Source organism: Microcaecilia unicolor, chromosome 1 (genome assembly GCF_901765095.1).
Source record: "Microcaecilia unicolor chromosome 1, aMicUni1.1, whole genome shotgun sequence".
NCBI lineage: Eukaryota > Metazoa > Chordata > Amphibia > Gymnophiona > Siphonopidae > Microcaecilia > Microcaecilia unicolor.
Window position 1 is genome coordinate 249,054,708 of NC_044031.1, and position 22,307 is coordinate 249,077,014.

A 22,307-nucleotide genomic window follows, 5' to 3' on the forward strand; every position below is an offset into this window, starting at 1 on the left:
AGTATCCAGATGGATCCATGTTTCCCAAGTCCAAGACAAAAAAACGAGTATAGCAATAGTATAAAAAGTGTATGAATGAGTGTGAGATTGACTAAATCAGCCATTCCCAACCCAGTCCTTGGGGTGATACCTAGTCCCATCAGGTTTTCAGGATATCCATAATGAATATCTAAAGAACTGTCTTTCGCAATATGGTACAATCATTGGTACTCAGTCATCTAGACTATTGTAACTCACTCTACGCTGGCTGTAAAGAGCAAATACTTTAAAAACTCCAGACAGCCCAGAATACGGCAGCCAGACTAATATTCGGCACATCAAAATACGAAAGCGCGAAACCCCTACGAGAAAAACTACACTGGCTCCCAATAAAAGAATGCATCACATTCAAACTTTGCACCCTAGTCCATAAAATCATCCTTGATAACGCCCCAGCCTACATGTCAGACCTAATAGAACTACCACCCAGGAACGCAAAAAATTCTTCTCGCACATTCCTTAATCTTCATCCTCCCAAGTGTAAGGGTCTGAAATACAAATCAATGCATGCATCTACCTTCTCCTATACGAGCACGCAGCTCTGGAACGCGCTGCCACGTAACTTGAAAACGGTCTATGAATTGACCAATTTCCGCAAACTATTGAAAACCTCTCTCTTCGACAAGATATATCACAAAGATCAACATGTGTAACTTTAAAACTTCCAGAACTGTCTTATAATGTCTTTTGCTTTAATACCATCATGTATTTCACCACCATGTAACACAAAACCCTCTGTAAACCAAATGTATATTCACTTCTATTTCCAGTATCCATGATGAATTGTAAGCCACATTATCCCACCTCTTTGCAGGCTCAATGTGGGATACAAATGCAATAAATAAATAAATATGAATGAGATAGATTTGCAATCAATTGAGGCAGTGTATGTAAATCTAATTCAAGAATATTCATCGTGGATATCCTGAAAACCCAACGAGACTAGGTGTGTCCCGAAGAACTGAGTTGGGGGACAGCTGAATTTTGACTGAATATGCATGTGTTGAGGGGATAAACCTTACACAAGCAGTGGGGGGGGGGGGGGGGGGGTTACATAAGCTGCGTTCTCTATGGAACAGATTCAGCCACTATGGTTCCCAGATAGACTGAAACTCCCGCCACTTAAGGCCATCACTGGCCCACACAGCTTCTTTCGATTAGCACCAAATCAAACAAAAATTGGTGACATTTGTCCTCCAATGGGGCATACATTTCTCTCCAATAAAGAATAACTTTTCTCCCCAGCACTAATGCCTTATGTAAAAATAATTTCTGGCCCTTCCTGCCCTCCTACTTCCCTGAGCTGTAGCATAAAAACAAAGCAGGCTACTGCCAAGGATCACCAGCTCATGGTGGGGTGGTCAGGAACAGGCATGCTGCAGAGGTAATGCACACAAGCCTGGGTGGGAAGGAGGGAAGACTGTCCTCTATGGCAACTCCTGCCAGCCAATGAGCCATGCTGAGGGTGCATCTGGGAATAACTGCCCATCCAGACCTTGGGCTGACAGTGTCTCCTCAAGTCACGTAGGGAGGCATGCTATGTGGACAGAAACCACGGGAGGAGAAACCAGAGACAAACCTGAAGGTGAGGGACATGAACTGAACATGTGAGTTTATACAGCACATTCAGCCAGCGAATCTAAGCAGTACCCCCCCCCCCCCCCAAAAAAAAAAAAAAAAAGCACATGTAAAAGCAGAGAAACTCACCACAGGGTTCGTAAAAAATTCATATTTTGCATAATTCTTCCTAAATAAAAATTTACTTTCACTTCCCATCATGGACTGAGCTTGGACCACCAATTCATGGTCTTCCAAACACCTTTCTGTAAAGGGGAGAAACAAAACACACACAAAGCCACAGACATTTTAGTTTGAAACAGAGCTGAAAATTAAAGCAAAACTATCTTAAGCTGTTCACCCATGTAGATGAGTTTGAAGTGCAGTGCCAAGAGCTTTCCATCCAAACCTGCCTGAACACGGGCACAATAAAGGCCATTCTACTAAATGTGCAAGTTTTCCCGTGACCAAGTGGTGATATTGAACCTGCTGCATCACACACTTAGGCCTCAGCAGGAAAGAGCATGTAAAGTGAAAGATATCAAAAAGTTTTGTTCCCACATCTAAGCTTTTAATTCATACTTACTTGTGGGTCTGCGTTTAATGACAGACCCCATTGATGTTTTAAAAGCATAATGTGCCACAGAATGAAAACCTCTGGGGCTCAGTTTGAACATGCTCTGTGGTAGCATATCCACAAGGCATCTAGAAGGCTTTTTGGTGAATTGGTCAATTTGGTCTTCCCAGGACTAAATCAGCCTGATGCACACATTAAGGCATTCTCCTTTGTGCTGCATCAGACAACCACTGGTTCACATACTATATCTCGATATAACCGAGCAGGAAAGAGTCAACTGGTTCATCTAGTCTACTCAGCAGGACCTGTAATTGCAGTGGTTCCAGAGGGCATCCTGGTGTATTGTTCTTGATCTGTGACCCACTGTAATGGCCAGACTAGGTAAGTATAGGATGGAGGTTATTGGGCTATATTGCTATATATAGGTTCATGGCATCAGACTGCAGCACTGATTTTCTTTCACATTGAAAGAAAAAAAGTGCCAGGTTAAAAAAAAAAAAAAAAAGTGTCTAATTTGGTGGTTAGGAACATGTAGAAACCCAGCAGAAGGGAGCTACAGACTAATTTCCTTAGCTTTTAACAGCACATTTTTTAGAATATATATCTATCAATATCAAAAAATAAGAATGTGTGTGCGTGTTTGATGTATATCTTCATGGCTTATTTTACGTTAATAAGGCAAAATTAGCTTGAAAGGCAAGACTGGACTCATTTAATCCTGGCACAGCAGCACAAAAGTATATGTTAACCCATTTGCTGAAAGTCAGCAAATGTCTTCCTGGTTCCAAGCAACTTCATTCCTGACAGTGAAAGGGGTGGGGGAACCCACATCATAATCACTTTTTATTTTACGCACAGTAAATGCATTTGATGTACTGCTATTCTCTGCTACAATCAAAGCAGTTTGCATATATTATATGCAGGTACTTTCTCTGTCCATAGTGGGCTCACAATCTAAGTTTGGTACTTAGGGGCAGTGGAGGGTAACGTGACTTGCCCAGGATCACAGTATCAACCCGTTATTCTAAATCATAAGGCAATTCGGGATCCTACTTTAACCAGATGAAATACGCATGTCAGTTTTTATATCTAGAGTTGGTGTAAATGCTCACAACTAAATCACAGAAAATGCAATTTTAAATCACAAAACTTAAGATTGTGAGCCCTGATCGTGACTGAATACATATGGATGGGTTTGAGTGTAAATTTTAAGGGGCTTCGGTGTTAGCTTCAGCTTTTAGTACAAGAAGAGTGTTGGGCAGACTTCTATGGTCTGTGCCCTGAGAATGGCAAGGGCAAATCAAACTCTGGTATAAATATAAAGTATTGCATTCCATGTAAAATGAGTTTATCTTGTTGGGCAGACTAGATGGACCGTACAGGTCTTTATCTGCCATCATTTACTTTTATTTTTTTTTTTTGTTACATTTGTATCCCACATTTTCCCACCTATTTGCAGGCTCAATGTGGCTTACATAGTACAGTACAGGCGATCATCACCAATATCTGTATGAACAAATACAGAGTGATGTTGTAGTAAGGTACAGTTCATGTGTTACAGACACATTAGGGAATCGTAAGGGCGAAGAGTTAAGTTATGTCCAGTACGAGATTTGGTTTCGTTGTGTTGCAGGGTTAAGGCATTTAAGTTGGGTCGTTAGAGTATGCCTTTTTGATCAAGTTAGTTGTTTCACGGTGCTTGGTAATGCGTTCCATAGTTGTGTGCTTACATAGGAAAAGCTGGATGAGTAGTAGGTTGATTTGTATTTGAGTCCTTTGCAGCTTATGTTGCTGCTGATTTCTGTTTACTGTGATTTGTATGTCTTTCTTTCCTATCCAAAAATTGTAGTTCTATTATTGTTTTGTTTTTAAATTGTACACCACTATGATTGCTTTGTGTTAGAGAGCCAGGCGATATAGAAAATTTAATAAAATGTAAACTGTAACTACTAGTAGTCTAGACATTTACACGCATATGAAGTGCATAGATGCAGGTGCCTAGATTATAGAGCTATCATTTGATCATAAAAACTGACATGTATATTGATGTAGAAAGAGAAGGTATAACTTCTCAACCTATAGCTGCTATATGTATGGAGTTATACATAGATCTCCAGTATTATACTTATATATAGGAGGTAGTTTTATCAAGCAATTTGTACTTCAAACACTGTTCACATGCAGAAATGGGCGTTTATAAAATTACTTCATGCAGAAATGGGCATTTATAAAATTACTTCATGCAGAAATGGGCGTTTATAAAATTACTTCATGTATAAAGAACATATGGTGCATTAGGTATGTACTGTGATTGCAGGAACCAGGCTCCTTGACCTTTCCCCCTGTCTTTCTAGGTACTGTACTGCCCCTTCACTCATAGATGCCTTTTTATAAAGCATTCTTCAAAGTACTACTGAAAATTCATATTGTAAGGAATATGCCGAAAGGAAGATATGTAAGGAATATGCCGAAAGGAAGAGGGACCCCAGCTACCCACCGGAGAAAAGAGAGCCGGAGGGTAGGAGGGAAGACCCTAGGGATGCTCAGGTTTTGCCCAAAAGGGACATAAAGATGGGAAACTACAACTCCCAGAAGGCCACAGGAGAGCTCCGGGGGAGGAGAAGTAGGGTGCAGAACCAAGGAGCTCCAGAAGAGGGCCGCCAGGGAAAAGGAAAAGCTGATTCTCCCACCTGGTGGAGGAGGTGGTGGAACCGGTGGCAGGAGAAGGAAAAGCAGCCTAGCAGAGTTAATGAAGAAAAGTGTAATCAGCTGGAAAAGGGGTGGGGGGAGGAGAAAATGGACTGGGCTACTGAAGGAGAAGGGGAGAATGAACCCGAGGCGATGGAGCAAGAGGAGGCTGAGCTGGTCTTAGAGGAACCCATGGAGCTCTTGGCTATGGCTCAGCCAGCACTGGAGGTATAGGGGAGAGGCCTGGGTCAAAGCGGGAGGAGGTCAGGAGAATAGAGACTGACCTAGAGGGTGGGACCCAAGGCTTTGAGCCCGCGCAAAGCCTAGCTCCATTGAACTATGCTGAGAGAAGCCTGGCTGTACTTGGACTGTGTTTGAAACAGCCTAGCTCCATTGAACTGTGCTGAGAGAAGCCGGGCTGTAATTGGACTGTGTTAGAAACAGCCTGACTTTATTGAGCTGTGCTGAGAGAAGCCTGGCTGTACTGGGACTGTGTTTGAAACAGCCTAGCTCCATTGAACTGTGCTGAGAGAAGCCTGGCTGTAATTGGACTGTGTTAGAAACAGCCTGACTTTATTGAGCTGGGCTGAGAGAAGCCTGGCTGTACTTGGACTGTGTTTGAAACAGCCTAGCTCCATTGAACTGTGCTGAGAGAAGCCTGGCTGTAATTGGACTGTGTTAGAAACAGCCTGACTTTATTGAGCTGGGCTGAGAGAAGCCTGGCTGTACTTGGACTGTGTTTGAAACAGCCTAGCTCCATTGAACTGTGCTGAGAGAAGGCTGGCTGTAATTGGACTGTGTTAGAAACAGCCTGACTTTATTGAGCTGTGCTGAGAGAACCCTGGCTGTAATTGGACTGGGTTTAAAACAGCCGAGGAGCTGTTGAAGAAGAGGGGCTTGGGTTGCCAATCCCAAAAACAGGCCCAAGAAAGAAGAAGAAACACAAAGAGGAAAACAGAGAGCTCGGTGCTGGTGGTGAGGAGGCTTCACGGACTTAGCCAGTAGGAGCCTTGTTTACAATATACAGGGAGAATAAGTAGGCGGCTCCCCTGTCACAGCAGTACAACAAAAGAGCAGACTGCAGAGAGGGGCTTTACAGTACCTGGAGTGAAAGAGAAACCTTTCCTGAAGGAAAAAGGGGAGGGGAGAAGCATTTCCCTAGTCTAGCCATAATGCAGAAAGGAAGGGTCCCAGTTCCCCTGGGACAGGATAAAATACTGCCTTAGCCCTAAGGGAAGGAGGACTAGAAGAGAGACAGAGTAAGTTCACCTGAGCTGTCTGCTGCACAGGAGAGAAGAGAGGAACCCAAGGAATGGTTACCGAGACTACAAGAATTACATACAAATTTCTGAAGGAAATGGACTTAAGCAAAATTCACTGTTTGTTGGTCTAAAAATTTCCATCTGCAAATGTTCTAGTGAGGCAATTTAATCTTTGTTAGAGCCTTTGCTGTGTTTGCTGAAAATGGAAGTGGGGAGGGGTCTCACTAGTCCTGACACAGCAGCAACCTGTGTTCAGTTCTGTTCTCAGGAGGGAAAACGTTTGTGTTAACACAAAAGTGTTGTGGATAAAAACAGCATGAATGTGTTACCTGAAAAAAAAAAAAAACGTTTGAGAAAATGTGAAAGGCAGAAGGAACTGGCAGGATGGGTTAGTCAGGCCAGGGAAAGAGCACCGAGCATTAACACCATCTTACTCCTTTAAATGATTGTACTGCAGTACGATGAAGATTTTATTCTGCTGGGCTCTTTTATACAGGAAGTATTTTGTTGAACTCTTTATGGAGGCCTCTTGTTGAGCATCTTTCAAAGAATTATTACTGCTGTTTTCATTACCAAAGACTGTTTCTGCAGTATTCTTTACTGAAGGCACTTAGGGGCCCCTTTAACTAAGCCGCTTAGGTGCCTATGGGCGCCAATTTGGAATTACTGCCCGACTATCACATGGCCCGGGTGGTAATTTTATTTTATATGTGCGTCCACTAAGCACGCCGGAAAATATATTTTATTTTCTGGCAAGCGACGCTAAGCGGGCAGTAATTGGCATTGTATGCGTGCTGACGATTACTGCCCGATAACACTGTGAGACCTTACCACTAAGTGAATGGGAGGCGGAAAGGTCTCAGGCCCAAAATGGACATGCGCCAATTTTCATTTTGCCGCATGTCCGTTTTTGGCAAAAAAAAAAAAAGGCCTTTTTGGCAGGCGCGCTGAAAAATGGACCTGCGCGCATCCAATACATGCGTCTACAACAGCACAGGCTATTTTTTGGCGCACCTCAGTAAGAGGACCCCTTAAGCCTGTATTCCCTGATAAACACTATTACTCTTGTAGTTGCTATGAAGAATTAATAGGCTGCAATTATCACTGACCATTATTTCTACTGTGCTCAGTACTACCGATTATCACGACTGTGTACCCTACTGAGGATCATTATTGCTATGTTTGTTAGGTGGACTAGCCTGGATAAAATATTTTGCTTTGGATTAATATGACTTCCTAGTGTTTGAATAATTAAGACTAACTTCAAGACCCTCAAAATCAGGGTGCACTTGAGCTACACCACCCATCAGGTAGCACCACACAGGAGGCTCACAATGTCTAAAGATTGAGCCACTGGTTGAATCTCTATCTCTATTGTTTTTCAGGCTCCCATCCCCAACAGCAGGAATCAGGAAAGGGTGATAACTGGCTAAAAGGTGATGTTCATGCAATTTGAATGTTCTACTATTAACCAGACCTTCTATGTTCATGTTGTGCAGTAATTGCACTGTCAAACATAAAAATTTAGAGACAAAAAAAATAGGCAAAAGAGTTGCTAGTTGCATAATATTACTTTTTATAAACCAGGTTCTTCAGTGCATTCTGATATTGCTCAAAGGGACTTTGGATGAATCATTTCAGCACATTCTACTGGCATCTAAGGCTCTTATCTGCCAGTGATCTGTCCATCTCCAGCTGCCAAGATACTCCTCAGGCATCAAAGGCTATTACTTCAAACACTTTACTGGCCACCCTGTTTGAGAACTGAGCAACAAATTCATCACTGATAGAGAAAGGATCAGAAGCCCCGTGCTGTTCCAAACAGCACTCTAAAAATAGCAACAGAAGAGCGGGAGCCTATACCGCCCCTATGATCAGAGCTAATAGCATGCAAATATAGGCACACAATTAGCTCTGATCATAAGGGAAAAAAGTGCAGCTCAGGCACAATTGTCCCGCACTAGTCTGACAGGTCCGGGCTGTCAAAAGCCCAGACCTGTCAAACGAGGAGATGGAGGGCCATGGGAACCCCAGACCTGCCAGCCACCACCCCAAGCCCCCCCCCCCCCTCAAGACAGTGACACAGGGGCTGGAGGTCCAGACTCCCAACTTGAGGGCCTAGGAGGCTGGAGGTCTGGAGGATCTCCAGTCCCCCTAACCCCCAACACCCAAAAAAAGAATCCCTGGTGGCCCAAGTGGGCTGCCCCCTCAATCCCAATGCTCCCTGGTAGTCTAGCTGAGCCCTCCTCCCCGTACTCCGATTGAGGAAGAAGTAGCACATTCCCTCCTCATCCAGTATCACCTTCAAAATTGCGACGCCTTACTCTGTACATCCTGGGATGTGCTGAGCAGGTAGGAAAGCCTCACCCAGCATATAGGGTGCAATAGGCAGGGCGCTGCCATTTTGAAGGCGGTGCTGAATGAGAAGGAAGCGTACTACTCCCTCCTCCATTGGAGAGAGGTACAGGGGGGGGGGCTCCACTAGACCACCAGGAAGCATCGGGGTTGGAGTGGCAGCCCACTTAGGCCACCAGGGATTCTTTTTTGGGTGTTGGGGGGGTTAGGGTGGCTGAGATCCACCAGACCTCCAGTCCCTCGTGTTGGGGGGAGTTTGTAGGTTCACTGGACCTCCTGCCCCATGTCGGTGTCCCGGGGGGGGGGGGGGGGGGGGCTGTAGAGTTTGCTGTGGGAGCAGCACAGATGTATACAAATACAGGTCTACAACCACAACAGCAAGAGCTTGTGCACATGTGGAGAACTGAAAACTAACAGCATCTGCACATACAATTTTTTTGTAATACTGATACTTATCTACAGAATAGCATTCCAGCACATGGGTTGCTCTGGGTGCCAATATAATTGTGCTCAGACCTGTATGTGTGCATGCAGCTCAACAGTCCAACATCAGTTCTGTGAGGTTTTCATTATCATTATTATGCGTTTTTGTGGATCCAAGAAAGAAAAGGTTGTGGCTCTATGCTGGCAGTTAAGAGAAAAAACATGCATGAAATCCCCACAACCATGACTGCAGAAGAATAAGCCCCAATCTTTTATGCTTCCTCAGACTTGGCGTTAAAGCCCTGGGATTGTGCTCATCCTTTCGGTCTTCTGCGCACTTCTCTCTGCATCTGCACAAATAGTCAATAGCCTCTTTATCACGGATTTAAATATGCTGCGCACAGGTATCTACAGGCGGCTGGCTTTCCACAGGGTTAGCTCATGTGCAACCCACTTTTACATCTGTATGCCCACAAATGTGTGCAATAAAACCACACTATCCCTATGCAAACATAGCACACTATTGCATCAGCTCCTCCCCCCACTCATACATCTATTCTTGTGTTACAAAGCCTTCCTTCATATGGCACTTGTCTGAATACAGTATTTTACTTTTCCTACCTATTCCTAAGTGAGGATGGTGCTCCACTAAAGACCAGCTGTTATCATTCACACAGTGACTTTTGTAAACCAACAGCTGGCAGAGGTCCCTGGCCGTCATGTCTGCTAGAATCTCCACCACTTTACTTGTCCCATCTTCGCTATAGATTTTTATGACCTGTAATACAAAAAAAAAAAGAGAGACTTTACAGTTTCTATAAGACAACATGGACTAAATGCAGATATTTTAATATGTCAATATGTCTATATTTTCAGTTATACAAACAGGAGACATGCGATCTATTTAAGGCATTATAGTCAGACTCCACAAAACAGCATACTTAATTCACAGTGATATATAATATTTCTGTATGATAGCAATAAGTTACATCTGTTTTATTTATGTGATATATAATATTTCTGTATGATAGCAATAAGTTACATCTGTTTTATTTATATATTATATATAATGCAGCTTCTGCACAATTACAATTTAGGGGAAGAGGGGTGGAGAAGCAGAAATCCCATTCAACCCGTTTAGTATTTTTACATGTCTACAAACTGGGTTAAAACTGCAGAATACACAGTCTTTCTCCTGTTAAGTTTCAAGCTCTTTGAAGTAGCAATTCCAACCAGTCCTTGCCGGCCACATCCTAATTCAGATGATCGCATTCAGTTAATATCATTTAAGTGTGAATGTATGGCCCTTGCACACTAAATCTTGCACAGAAGGGATAAAGATGGGGGATGGGGGATCTCTTTCACTTTCCAGCACACCAGTAACAGATGCAGCATATTTCTCTCTCTACCGTATAAACCATTATTCAGCTTGCAACAGTACAGAGTTTACCGGAAAACTGCTCTCCACCCCACCCCCACCTAGAATAAAAATCCACTTTTGAGTACCTTCGATGTTCCAAATTAACTAGTATGCATGGCTTTTGAAGGAAGGTTCACTTCGTATGGAACGTCTTACCTCCACAGCATGTAAGAGGCAGCATTGGGGAGAACAAGATGGCATTTTAGTTCGAGGTTGCCCCCCGAGAGAAAGTGCTCGCCGCCCGTGCCTGCAGTGCGCTGTACCTGTCACGTAGCCGGGGCTCCGGGGAAGCCTTCAGGAGCGTCACTCCTGCTTTTTCAGGAATCGAATCAAACCACGTCGGGCCGACCAATCAGCAGCCTCCTCCTAATGATGCAATCTGTCTCCCCCTCTACCAATTTATTCTCCCGGCAAGAGGGGGAGGGGGAAATACTCCGGAGACGAAAATGATTTTAAGAGATCACTCACATACATAGAAAAATAATAATAAACTAAACAGAATCTACATGAGAACCCCTACCGACCTCACTCCCTTCCAGTCCCCTGCCCAGGAGAATAAAAAAAAAAAAAAAGTTCTAAGGAGACAGAAATGGCAGGGCAAAAGGCATGTGAGCGAATCCTCTTTGCCAAGTCTCTCACACAATGGGCCCAGCCTAACAGCAGCTGATGTCATCCACATGCAACTTCAGCACGAACTTCTCCTCTGACTGCTACCCCCCCCTCCCCTCCTCCTCCTCCCCACAGCTTCCTTAGCCTACCGGGAGCCTGCCGCCTTGGATGTCCTAGTCCCTTCGTCCCTCCCCCCAGTAGGTGTGTCCTGCTCATCTGAATAGCACACTCCCATACAGTACTTTATCCCTGTTTTCCAGGTAAATTCCCAGGATCCCAAACTTCCATCGCGTCTGCCCCCCCCCCCCACCCCCGCTTCCCAAGACTTTCTTTCCCACAACTCTGCAGAATGAGCCCAGCAGGAGGAGGAGGAGCGGCCACTAAAGTGTCTGCAGCTTGTGCATTCAGAAAAGTGCTCCGTCAGCCAAGGACTAGCTCCTTCTGAAAAGACGATTCAAGGAGGGGGGAGGGAATCTCCTCCCTCCCCTTGTTACAGCTGATCGAGGTGTGCCAGTGCTGTACTGCATCAGCGCTCTGCCCAGCCTCCGGCTCAGCTCATATCCATGCAAATCCCAGCGCTGCAAAATCTGGCACTCTCTCCCCACTGCTCTTTGTTCTTAGCCAATGAAGCCTATTTACTGCAAGAAGAAGATGTAAATGCCCAAATTACTGTCAGAAAAAAATAAATTCTTTAACAGTGAAAGTTTAGTGTACACAATTGCCCAGTCCCCCTATAAATTTATTACATACAAGCTACTTACCAAAGTAGATTTGGGATGGCATTCTGTTAACTTGGCTACCAGCCCAAACCTACTAAGCAGAGCAGATATAAACATATTGGGGCCCAGAACAGATGTTTCCCCCAGCTTCAGTTGTCCTGGTTTCACACCCTTAATGCTAGCTTGGCCACTCAGGACCTTTTATATCATACATTTAAGGAGCGGGGGGGGGGGGGGGGGGGGGCCCAGGCCAGGTAGATATTCATATTGAAATATCTGCAAAAGGTTTCTGAGGTCGTTTTCTCCCATCCAGCTGTATGTTGACTATAATGCAACTGCAATTTTAATTTTTTTTTTTGAGCACAGAGAGGGAGAGATGCTGGACATTGGGGGGGGGGGGGTTTGAGAGGGAGTTGCTGGACATCTGGGGGGGGGGGGTTGAGAGGGGGGAGATACTGTACAGGGTTGGATAGACATTAGGCTGAAAATTTCTTTCATTAGTCATAAAAAAAACTCCCAGAGTCATTTCTGTGTACTCTTTCATGTGCTCTAATTCTTGCACACACTTTGTGTTTCTAATAAACATGCTTTTAAACCTTCATTCCAGTTCCAAACCTTTCTGAACATATAAATATATTAGCAGAACTGGCTATAAAGACTGTTTCCAGTTCAAAACTTTTCTAATTACATATTCAATACTGGGTGCAAAAACAGTTGACATGGAGCTAGGAAAACTTTAGACCCAATGAGATCACTGTTTCACCAGACAGCATTCTAAGCTTTCTTCAGGGGTATAAACTCTTTCATTTTCTTGAAATTTATCATTAAATTAGTATATTTTTGTTCCCAGAGACCAACCTCTATCTTCTTCGTTCCATTCAATTATGAAAGAGTTGGGCTATCCCCCATGTGTCCAGTTTCTCCATTAAATTAGCATATTTTTATTCTCAGAAACCAACCTCTATCTTGTTCATTCCATTCAGTTATGAAAGAGTTGGGCTATCCCCCATGTGTCCAGTTTCTCCATTAAATTAGCATATTTTTATTCTCAGAAACCAACCTCTATCTTGTTCATTCCATTCAGTTATGAAAGAGTTGGGCTATCTCCCCCCATGTGTCCAGCTTCTCCCCTCATTCTTCCCTTCCACCCGCACTGCCCCCCCCCCTTCCCCCCAGGGCCAGCATTTTTCATCTTTCTTCCTTCCATCCTAATCGCCATCCCCCACGGGTCCCGCATCTGTCCGTCTCTCTTTCCTCCCTCATCCCTCAACATGGGCTCAGCATTTCTCCCTCTTCTTCCTTCTCCTGCAGGTCTCAGCATCTCTTTCTCTTCCTCCTCCCTCCTGACCCCCAGGTGGCCCTCCAAACTTGCCTTTGTGGCCAGCAGTGGGGAAGTGTTCAACGGTCTGCCTCTGGTCTTCCTTCTATTGTATTCTGCCCATCAGAAACAGGAAGTTGGTTCAGAGGTCACCACCAGCCAGGTGGAGACAGACTATATTCAGTGCTGCCCCTCTGTTGGTCACAAAGGCAAGTTTGGAGGACCACTAGGGGACAGGGAGTGGACAAGCAAAATGAATGCTGGGGTGGGGGGGTAGGACTGCTGGAGGGGGGAGAACAGAAAAAGAAAGAAAAATGCCAGGCCATGGGGGTGTGGAAAGCAGGGAGCCAACACTTTAGAGGTTTGTGAGCTCAAGAGAGGACTCTAATGTGCGAGACTTGATATGTTTGCCGCCATTTACTCCAATGAAAATGTGGCGTAAATCCCTGCAAATAGATTTGTGTGAACTGGGCCATATTCTATAACTACGTGTGTAAATTTTGGAACGTCCATGAAACGCCCATCTCCCTACCCATAGCCACGTCCCTTTTGAACTGCATGCATTAGAATTTAGGCGCAGTTCATTACAGAATATGCTTGATGAGTTGCATGTGTAAATTCTAATCATTGCCAATTAGTGCTCATTATTGCTTGGTAGGTGCTGTTAATTAGCTTAAGCCAATTAAGTTACACGTGTTATAGAATATGCTTGAATTTCAGCACAGAATGCTAGGCGTGCTATATAGAATCCAGAAGATGTGTAAAGCGCTGCGTACATCTAAGTAGCGCTATAGAAATTATTAGTAGTAGTAGTAATCATGCACAGGGGAGGTTCTCCCTTGCATTATATATTTTAGTAATACCATGCATTCATACAATGCTTAATCTTCCAAGGTCACCACATATTCTCAAAAGCTCATGTTCTCAAATTTTTTGTTTTTTTTACTGCTTCTTTCCAAGGCCTTTGCTACACAAATGCCATTCTTTTACTGTAGATGTACATTCTGCAGTCCTTGCTCCTAAGCAGAGCTCTGGACTGAATTGATGCAATGAGAAAGGTCCTCCCTATCAGTCAAGGGGCAGGTGTTGTGTCCTGGCACATTTAAAGAAAAGTATAAATAAACAGGCAGGCAGTTCCACGAAGAAAGGCATGAGAGGCTGTCCAAGATTCCCACTTCAGGCATAGGCAGCTTCCTTGTGACTCTGGGCAAGTCACTTAACCCTCCATTGCCCCATGTAAGCCGCATTGAGCCTGCCATGAGTGGGAAAGCGCGGGGTACAAATGTAACAAAACAAACAAACAGCTAGGGTGCATGTGTTTTACCTTTTTGAAGCACCAGGCACCAGCTTACACATTTTATCAGGGGAGGGGGGGTGGGGAGCTCCAGAGCAGCCCTCATCCCAACCTAGGGAGGCCTAACTACATTTAAAAAGTAGCAAAGCTTTTCACTTCTCGTAGCTATTATCCTTCCAAACATTTTGGCTGACTGGAAATTTCATTGTAATTTCTCATCAGAGGTGTAGCGTGAGCAACAAAACTCTTCCAATAATACCAGGGAGACAGAAGATGCCATATGCACTTTACTCCATAAATTAAATGATGTTAAAAATGATGACTCCACATGGCACCGTGTTTCAGCTAAAGTGCCTGCCTCAGGAGTCTGTATATATATGATAGAACAGAAATGTAGCCTCACAGAATTACTAAGAGTGGATAAAGTCTTTATAAAGACTGTCAGTCCCAAAAAATGCCAAAGTTGTGTTCTGCCTGGACTGCGGCACAAGTTGCTCTAGAAGCAATATCGATCTCAAAATGCCAAAGCAGTGTACTGCTGTAAAAGCAGATCGATATTGCTTCTAGTGCAACTTGTGCCGCAGTCCAGGCAGATCACAACTTTGGCATTTTTTGGGACTGACAGTCTTTATAAAGATTTTATCCACTCTTAGCACTTTTGTGAAGCATCATTTGCTAAATTTGGGTTCTATATATACAGACTCCTGAGGCAGGCACTTTAGCCGAAACATGGTGCCATGTGGAGTCACTTTTAACGTCATCTAATTTATGGAATAAAGTGCATACGACATCGTCCGTCTCCCTGGTATTATTGGAAGAGTTTTGTTGATCACGCTACTCCTCTGTCTGACCTGTTTCATTCGTAGTGAATCTTGTTCCTCCATCTCGGTGGCTAATCTCTACATTGTAATTTCTTGCACATGTCCTTACTCCCATCTTATTCTACTCTGTCCCTCCAGTTCAGTGAATCAGGCAGTTTAAAGTATAATGTCAGTGTCACTAACCTGTGATGTATCTTGTATAAAATGAAATTTAAAACTTTGACAAGCTTGTGGTGATCCTCTACTGTTCTGTTTTAATTAAGCAATTACTCAGAATGCAACATAACATAGCACCAGTTTTGAGACTGGAGGTTGGGTGGGAATGGGTTCAACATTCTTCCAAGTGTCGTCAACAACCAGGGCCAGATTTTTGTGTATTTTGGTCCCTATGGTGTAACATTTAAGAGCCCCCCCCCCCCCCCCCCCCCCCCACAGATTAACTAGAAAGTAACTTTTATGTTTGATAGTTTTCCACGCTAGTGAAACGTCCAATGCGAGGCCCTAATCTGTAGCTTGTCTAGCTTATATGTAAATCTGGCCATGTCAACACCACCCTGAATTTGCCATCCACATATGCCTGTACCGGCTGATCTTAGCAGGTGAAGTCTCTCTCATTCATTCCTATATAATCCCTTCTTAAAACTCAGTAGACTATTCCCAAAACTTTCCACCATGATGGTACACTAGTTTCCTTCAAGTTTTAATCTTAGCCTTGTCTGAAATATTTCTGTGGAGGCCATCATTCATCCTTTAATTCAGTTTCTTAGTCCTGGGTACCCTCAAGTCTCTTGAAATAAGATGCAAACGGTTTCATCTTTATATTCTCTCAGTGTCAATATCCTTTACAGTACTAAAGGAGCAAAAAAGAAACGGGCCAATATCTCAAACAAGCCTTGATGAGGCTTTCTAGTGTGGCAATACAAATTTATCCTAAGCCTTTAGTTGTCTATTCTATGCACAGTTTTACAATTCACTGTCGAGGTTACCAAATCCTTTTCAGATGTACGTATTTCTACAACCTGTCATTCTGATCCATTTGCATCAGCCTCCTTAATTCTGCTCATTGACTATTTATTTTGTTTAAAAAATTTATAGCCCACCAATCTACAGTTCTTGGCAGCTAACATGCATAATTAAAATCACAAAATACAACATACAAGAGCATTGCATTAAACAATTTATTATAGCTGAAAATTGTTTAATGCAGCGTGCCATTGATTTTTTTTCCTCCTTAACTGCCTACCATTTTGGGTTGTGCAATCAAGAATAGCATGCAATACTAATACTGTTCCAGCAAGATGCATTTACGTTCGAGTTGCAATCAAAGCATTCCCCATCAGTACAGCATTTTACTGCCAACCTTTTTTAAACAAAGAACTTGGAAAGTGGGAGGCTGGAGTACTTACTGCTGCCAAGCTTTCCTTCTGAAACTCTGGCAACACCACACTCTCATGCTATAGCTGTGAGGACCCAGTTGAGCTGGCAGAAAGGTGAGGGAAACTAGTGCTGCATTAGATGTACCCTTTTGACTGACTTCTCTTGCTAAGTGAATGGGTGGGGGTTGGGAGGGACAGAGCACAGCAAATGTGGTAAAGAACAGAGGACAGTTTGGGTGAAGGCATTTCCTCACAGTAAGTAAACCATATGCACCCCCCCCCCCCCCCCCGATTCTATAGAAGTCACCAAAATTTGAGAGTGCATGCAAATTAGTTAATGAGCCATTATCAACAGCGGTTAATTGGAAAATTGGAAGTCATTTGGGTTTATGTGCAGAGCTGCCCTATGCCCTATTCTATAAAATGCGTGCCTGGTGATTACACAAGCAAGTTAACAAACCATTGAAGCCAGGGTTCAAATCCCTCTTCTTCTGCTCTGTGGCCTTGGGCAAGTCACTCTCCCCTCTTTTGCCTCAGGTATAGCATAGACTGTGAGCCTATTTGTGCAGGGAAATTGAGTTCCTGAGCTTGGTTTTGGAAAAGACAGCAATAATCTAGGATTTAGTTTGCCATTAATGACTTGTGCCCGTTTACAAAGATGCACTAGAGGCTGCCAGTGCACTAGGGCCGACACAGTCCATTCACTTTGAAGATTGCCGCGTTGCTTAGTAAACGGGGGGGGGGGGGGGGGGGGGGGGTACCGATTTGTTGTACGTTTTAGATCTTTATTCTTTAACATATTTTTGTCTGGACCATACCAAGCTATAGTTGCACCCTGTGTGACTTGCCCACTGTCTTCCCACCTGCTTTGCCGCTGGTAATGTGAGGAGACAGTAGGCTGGGAGCAGTTTTTGCATCCCCACCATATTTGTGCACAGCCCTCAGTACAGTGCTGGCTTTTGTTTTGCGGTGTTTTGTATGTTTCTCTTGTAACTTGCCCAGAACTTATTTGATGGCTGTGACAAATATTTTAAATAATATTTTAATAATAAAATCCAAAATGGTAAAGCTGCTGCAAGCTCTTGCTCCTGTACTTACACTTCCTTTGGAATAAGGAAAATAATATAGTAACCCTCAATTCGTTCTTCTAATCCCCACCGCAAGTTGCTTTATGGCACTTCTTCCTGTTTGTCTATTTAGTTTGCAAGTTGGTCATATGGAGGGAATTCTATGAATGGCACCCAAAGTTAGGTGCTGGGAAGATCTGCACTAGACGGATATTCTACAAAGGGCACTGTGCGCAGAACGCTCTTTCTAAAATGCTAGTTTAGCGTAGATCTCAGGCCTAACTTTGGGCATGGCACTTACGCCTGCTTACACCTGGTGTAAATGCTAGTGCACAATTAGCAGTGGGGCACATAAATGACCCTATTGTACAACATCACACCTGATTTCTGGGAATGTCCCATGTTTCATAGGCTTCTGCCATGATACCTACACATTTTTACATTCTGGCATTCAAGACCACTTTGAGAATGGTAAAATCACATGGAGATGTCTTCTAGTAAAGCAACCACCTCTCGCACACATTGTTCAACTGAATACTCCCTTCTTTTGTCTTCACAGTACCTTTTCTGACATAAGAACTGCCATCATGTCAGACCAAAGGTCCATCAAGCCCAGTAGCTTGTTTCCAATAGTGCCCAATCCATGTCACAAATATCCGGCAAGATCTCAAAAAGTAGAAGCGATGCAGTTTACCCTCACGGTCAAGCAGTGGATTCTCCCAAATCTACCTTTAGTGTCTAAACTTTCTTACAGAGACTTCTCCAAACCTTTTTTTAAACACAGCTATATTAACAGCTGTTATCATATTGTAGCAATGAATTCTGGAGCCTGGTTATACAGTGAGTAAAAATATACCTTCCTATTTGTTTTGCAAGATACATGACGACAATAGCATGCAATTGAGAACTTACATTTATTTACTAGTAAAAGTAACAATGGGGGTCTTTGTCTTTGGTCAACTGATGCCATAAAATGCAACAATCATAACTCATGCTGTAATCCAGGTTGTAGGTAACCCTTCTGCACCTGTAAATTTACAGCTCTTATGATCTTTGGAGTAATCATCACTTGGCTAATTTCATAGTACAAGATCCAGTTCTTCAAAGACAAGAAAATTAATTCAAGCCAAAAGCAAGACATGAGAAAGCTGTTTAGATGCCACCCACTTCTAGGCAACTGTGACGCATGGAGGCATTACTCACCATTAGCGTGTTTCTAGTTTCTTGCACAGCTGCTGTCCATTTCTACAGTGCTACCATACTACCTATCACTGCTCACATCAGAGAGACAGTAAACATCCTAGAACTTCTACCAGATGTGATTATGAATCGTTTACTCCAGGAGAGGAACACCAAGTCACTCAAGCTTTCAGGATTACCATAATGAATACATTTGCATATATGGAAGATTCACTGTATGCAAGTCTCTCATTCCTATTCTTTGCGGCAATCCTGAAAACCCAACTGGCTAGGTGTGCCTCCAGGACAGGGTTGAGAAACACTGGTCTTACTTTATGAACGTTGTTAACACTATCAACCATTCTAAAGAAACATGTTTATCCAATTATTATTCAAATTACAGTACATAAACATCTCGTTACAGAAAAAAGGAAACTGTAGATTAATCATATCCCTCAAATTGTTTCAGGAAATAAAAAAAAATATCTACCAGCAGTCCATAATACAGGAGAGCGACAAAAATTCTAATCAAAGGATGCCACTTCTTACCTTGAAAAGCACATATTTTCCTGTTTTATTTTTTTAAGTACATTAGGCAGGTATTCTTGGTTTTTAGTTGTTGGTAGTGAGGGTTGGTGGTAAAGGTGACAATTATTTTCTATTAGTTTCAAAATTTAAAAAAAAAAAAAAAAGATATGGGTCTATGATAAAGTCATTTTAGTCAATTTTCTGGCACTGCCAAGCTAGCAGCTGACGACAGCCCATCATATCACTGTTGTGGTTTCACTACCTTTTTAATATATATTTTAAATGATGTGGTTCATAGATTTATGTACTGCCCTACTAGGATACTCTTCATTGGTAGGAGAGTTTATGTGCACAGAGGAATTTGTGTGTCCATGTGTATTTAATGGGCTGTCGGACGGTGGGGAAGGAGGATAAAGGTGTGCTTGGATGAGTAATAAGCAATGTGTGTGTAGAATCTAGAGGCAGAGAGTGGCATCATCTTTCAAAGGCTATATCCGTAGGGTTACCATTAAAAAAAAAAGGACATATGCCCCGCCCCCTGTCTCACCCCACCCCGTCACTTTGACCTCCCCCCAAAGAAAACCAGATTCCCTCTCTCTCCCTCCCATGTAGATCTCCTTCCCAATATTCCAGCCTCCCTCCACCCACATGACTCCATTCACTACCCCTTTGCAGAAGTCTCGCGATGTCACTGCTTGAACTCTCGGCAGCCATTCTGAATCGGCGCCATGAGAAAGACAGCCTGCAGACGCGGTGGGCAGGACAGAGGTGACTCTTTCCTATTCTGAAGAGGTCACTAGACCACCAGGGAACCACACTAAGGTAAAGGAGGGGAAGAGAGGATAGGACGCCCAGCTGTCTGAAAAACTAAACCTTCCTCTACAAGACATATCAAAGTACAATGTATGAATAATTCTGTAGTACATATCTAGGGCCGGTAAAATATATCAGAAGAAAATGTTAACCTGTAGCAGGCTTGCTACATGAACAACCTTTATTGTCATGGTATCTGGATGTATCCTTGGATTCACACCTCCTTCCCTCTTGGAAAAATGGTTACCTATAGTTTGCTGACAATGCATTACTTCTGGTTCCTGTTCCCGTCTGTAACATTAGTTTTGAAGAGAGCACAGATTCACTAAGAATGCCTAAAAGCTATTCTTCAAGTTTAGAGACTGCCTGATCTTCCCACAGTTGCAGCCTCTTATTTAGCTTTAAATTGGTCCCATGAATGCAGTAAATTTAAAGCCTGAATATACAGAAATATATGGCAACCCTTGTAAGTGTGATGCACATTTAGATCATATCACTGAATCTTCTGCTGATGTAATTATACCAAACTCAGACTAGCAAAGCTGAGAGATACTGAGAGGCTGGTACACAATTTAGTTAGGACCTGTGGTTAAAACACCTCCTCCAATTCCTCAAAACAGTTTCTCTGAATGCACCCAGACTATGTCCGTTATTAGCAAGCTTATGTCCGTTATTAGCAAGCTTGTAAGGTAATAATATTAGATAGGCATTGTAAAGTCAAAGCAAAAACATGGATAGAAAACAGTCTGTTCTTAATTATAATAAAACTAGTAAAAAAAAAAAAAAGCCCGTTTCGGACTGAAATGAAACGGGCGCTAGCAAGATAGTTACCGTCTGCCATTAATGTTTGTAAGGGAAGTGTTAGGAGGAATGTGCTATGATGGTAAGGAGATGCAATACTTGTTTAATTTGTAAATGAGAGTGTGTGTAAGACAGAGAGAGTCAGACCATAGGAGACCATAGGAGCCAACTTTTCAAAATTATTGGGGGTGCTAAGCCCAATGGAAATGACCCCTCCCTGGACACATACAAGGAATTTTCTCAATATGGGGGTGGCTCAAGCACCCACAGCACCCACAGAGTCGGCTCCAATGAGTCAGACTGTGTGAGTCCGAGAGTGAGTGTGTGAGACAGAGGGATTGAAAGAGTGTGTGTGTGTGATACAGACTGTGTGTGTTTGTGTGACAGAGAGATACAGAGAGTGTGTGTGTGGAACTGATTTCTTTGACCCCCCCCCCCCCCTCCTTCCTTTGCTGTAATTCCGTCTGTTGTGACAGTGTGTGTGCCGGACTACAGGGGCGGTCATAGAGACAGTGTGGAACTGAGTTCTATGACCCCCTCCTTCCCTTGCTCTCCTTCCGTCTGATGTGAGTGTGTGTGCATGACCACAGGGGCAGTCATTGTGACAGTGTTTGTGTGAGTGAGAGTGTGCAAGAGAGTAAGACAGACTGTGTGAGTCCGAGAGTGTGTGTGATAGTGAGACAGAGGGATTGAAGTGTGTGTGTGTGTGTGTGTGTGATAGAGACTGTGTGTTTGTGTGTCTGAGAGATACAGAGAGCGTGTGTGGTGAAGTGATTTCCATGACCCCCTCCTTCCCTTGCTCTCTTTATGTCTGTCTTGCAGGCCCCGCCCCCTCCCTCCCTCTTCAGTCCTAGTTGAAGACAGAGATTATTGTATATAGCGATGTTGCCCTGCCTACCTTTGTTTCGTGTTTGTTTGCATTGGCCAGCACAGTGTTAACTGTGGAGGGAGGGTGTGCATGGGTTTCGTTCTTTTTTTTTTTTTTTTTGCGAACGCCAGCTGATTTGAAAATGAGGAGGGAGTCTGTTCAGCACTTCACTGACGGCGCCGGTTTTTCTCTTTTCTTCTCGTGGGAAGTGAGGCTGAGCATTTTCTTTGCAGGTAGGCTTTTCACCGTTTCACTGCCGGCACCGGTGTTCCGGGGGAGGGGGGGTCAGCGCTTCACCCACTGCTTCTTTTTTTCCGTTTTTTTTTCTTCGGTTTCCCGTTTTCTTTGAGTCTGTGTGGAGGGCAGAGCGATGACGAAGATACGAACAGAGGGCTTCGATGACGGGAGGGCTCTGAGGGCAGGGCTTTGAAAGTGATTGGTCCAATTCCTGTGGAGGGCGGAGCTATTACGAAGGCGACGAACACTACAGGGCTTCAGGCTTCACTGCAACGCTGGCGGCTTCAGAACGTTGGATGTGCTTTTTATTGTATAGGATTCCCATTCACTGGACTCTCAAACTGTACAAATATATA

At 43.6% G+C, this 22,307-nt stretch overlaps 1 protein-coding gene across 2 annotated transcripts in view; it reads right to left on the reverse strand.

The window, feature by feature from the left end:
• The window catches only part of GRB10 (growth factor receptor bound protein 10), a 414,148-nt gene that overhangs the window by 70,638 nt on the left and 321,203 nt on the right, over nucleotides 1-22,307 (reverse strand). Inside the window, exons 1-3 of one of the 2 annotated variants that reach the window (XM_030205449.1) lie at nucleotides 10,478-10,545; nucleotides 9,523-9,679; nucleotides 1,747-1,862 (exon numbers count right to left, since the gene is read on the reverse strand). In XM_030205449.1, the coding sequence (XP_030061309.1) occupies nucleotides 1,747-1,862; nucleotides 9,523-9,679; nucleotides 10,478-10,522 (318 nt within the window). In that variant the 5' untranslated portion in view covers nucleotides 10,523-10,545. Of the gene's footprint in view, nucleotides 1-1,746; nucleotides 1,863-9,522; nucleotides 9,680-10,477; nucleotides 10,546-22,307 lie in introns of those variants that run through there. The other variant, XM_030205442.1, reaches the window with a different exon arrangement.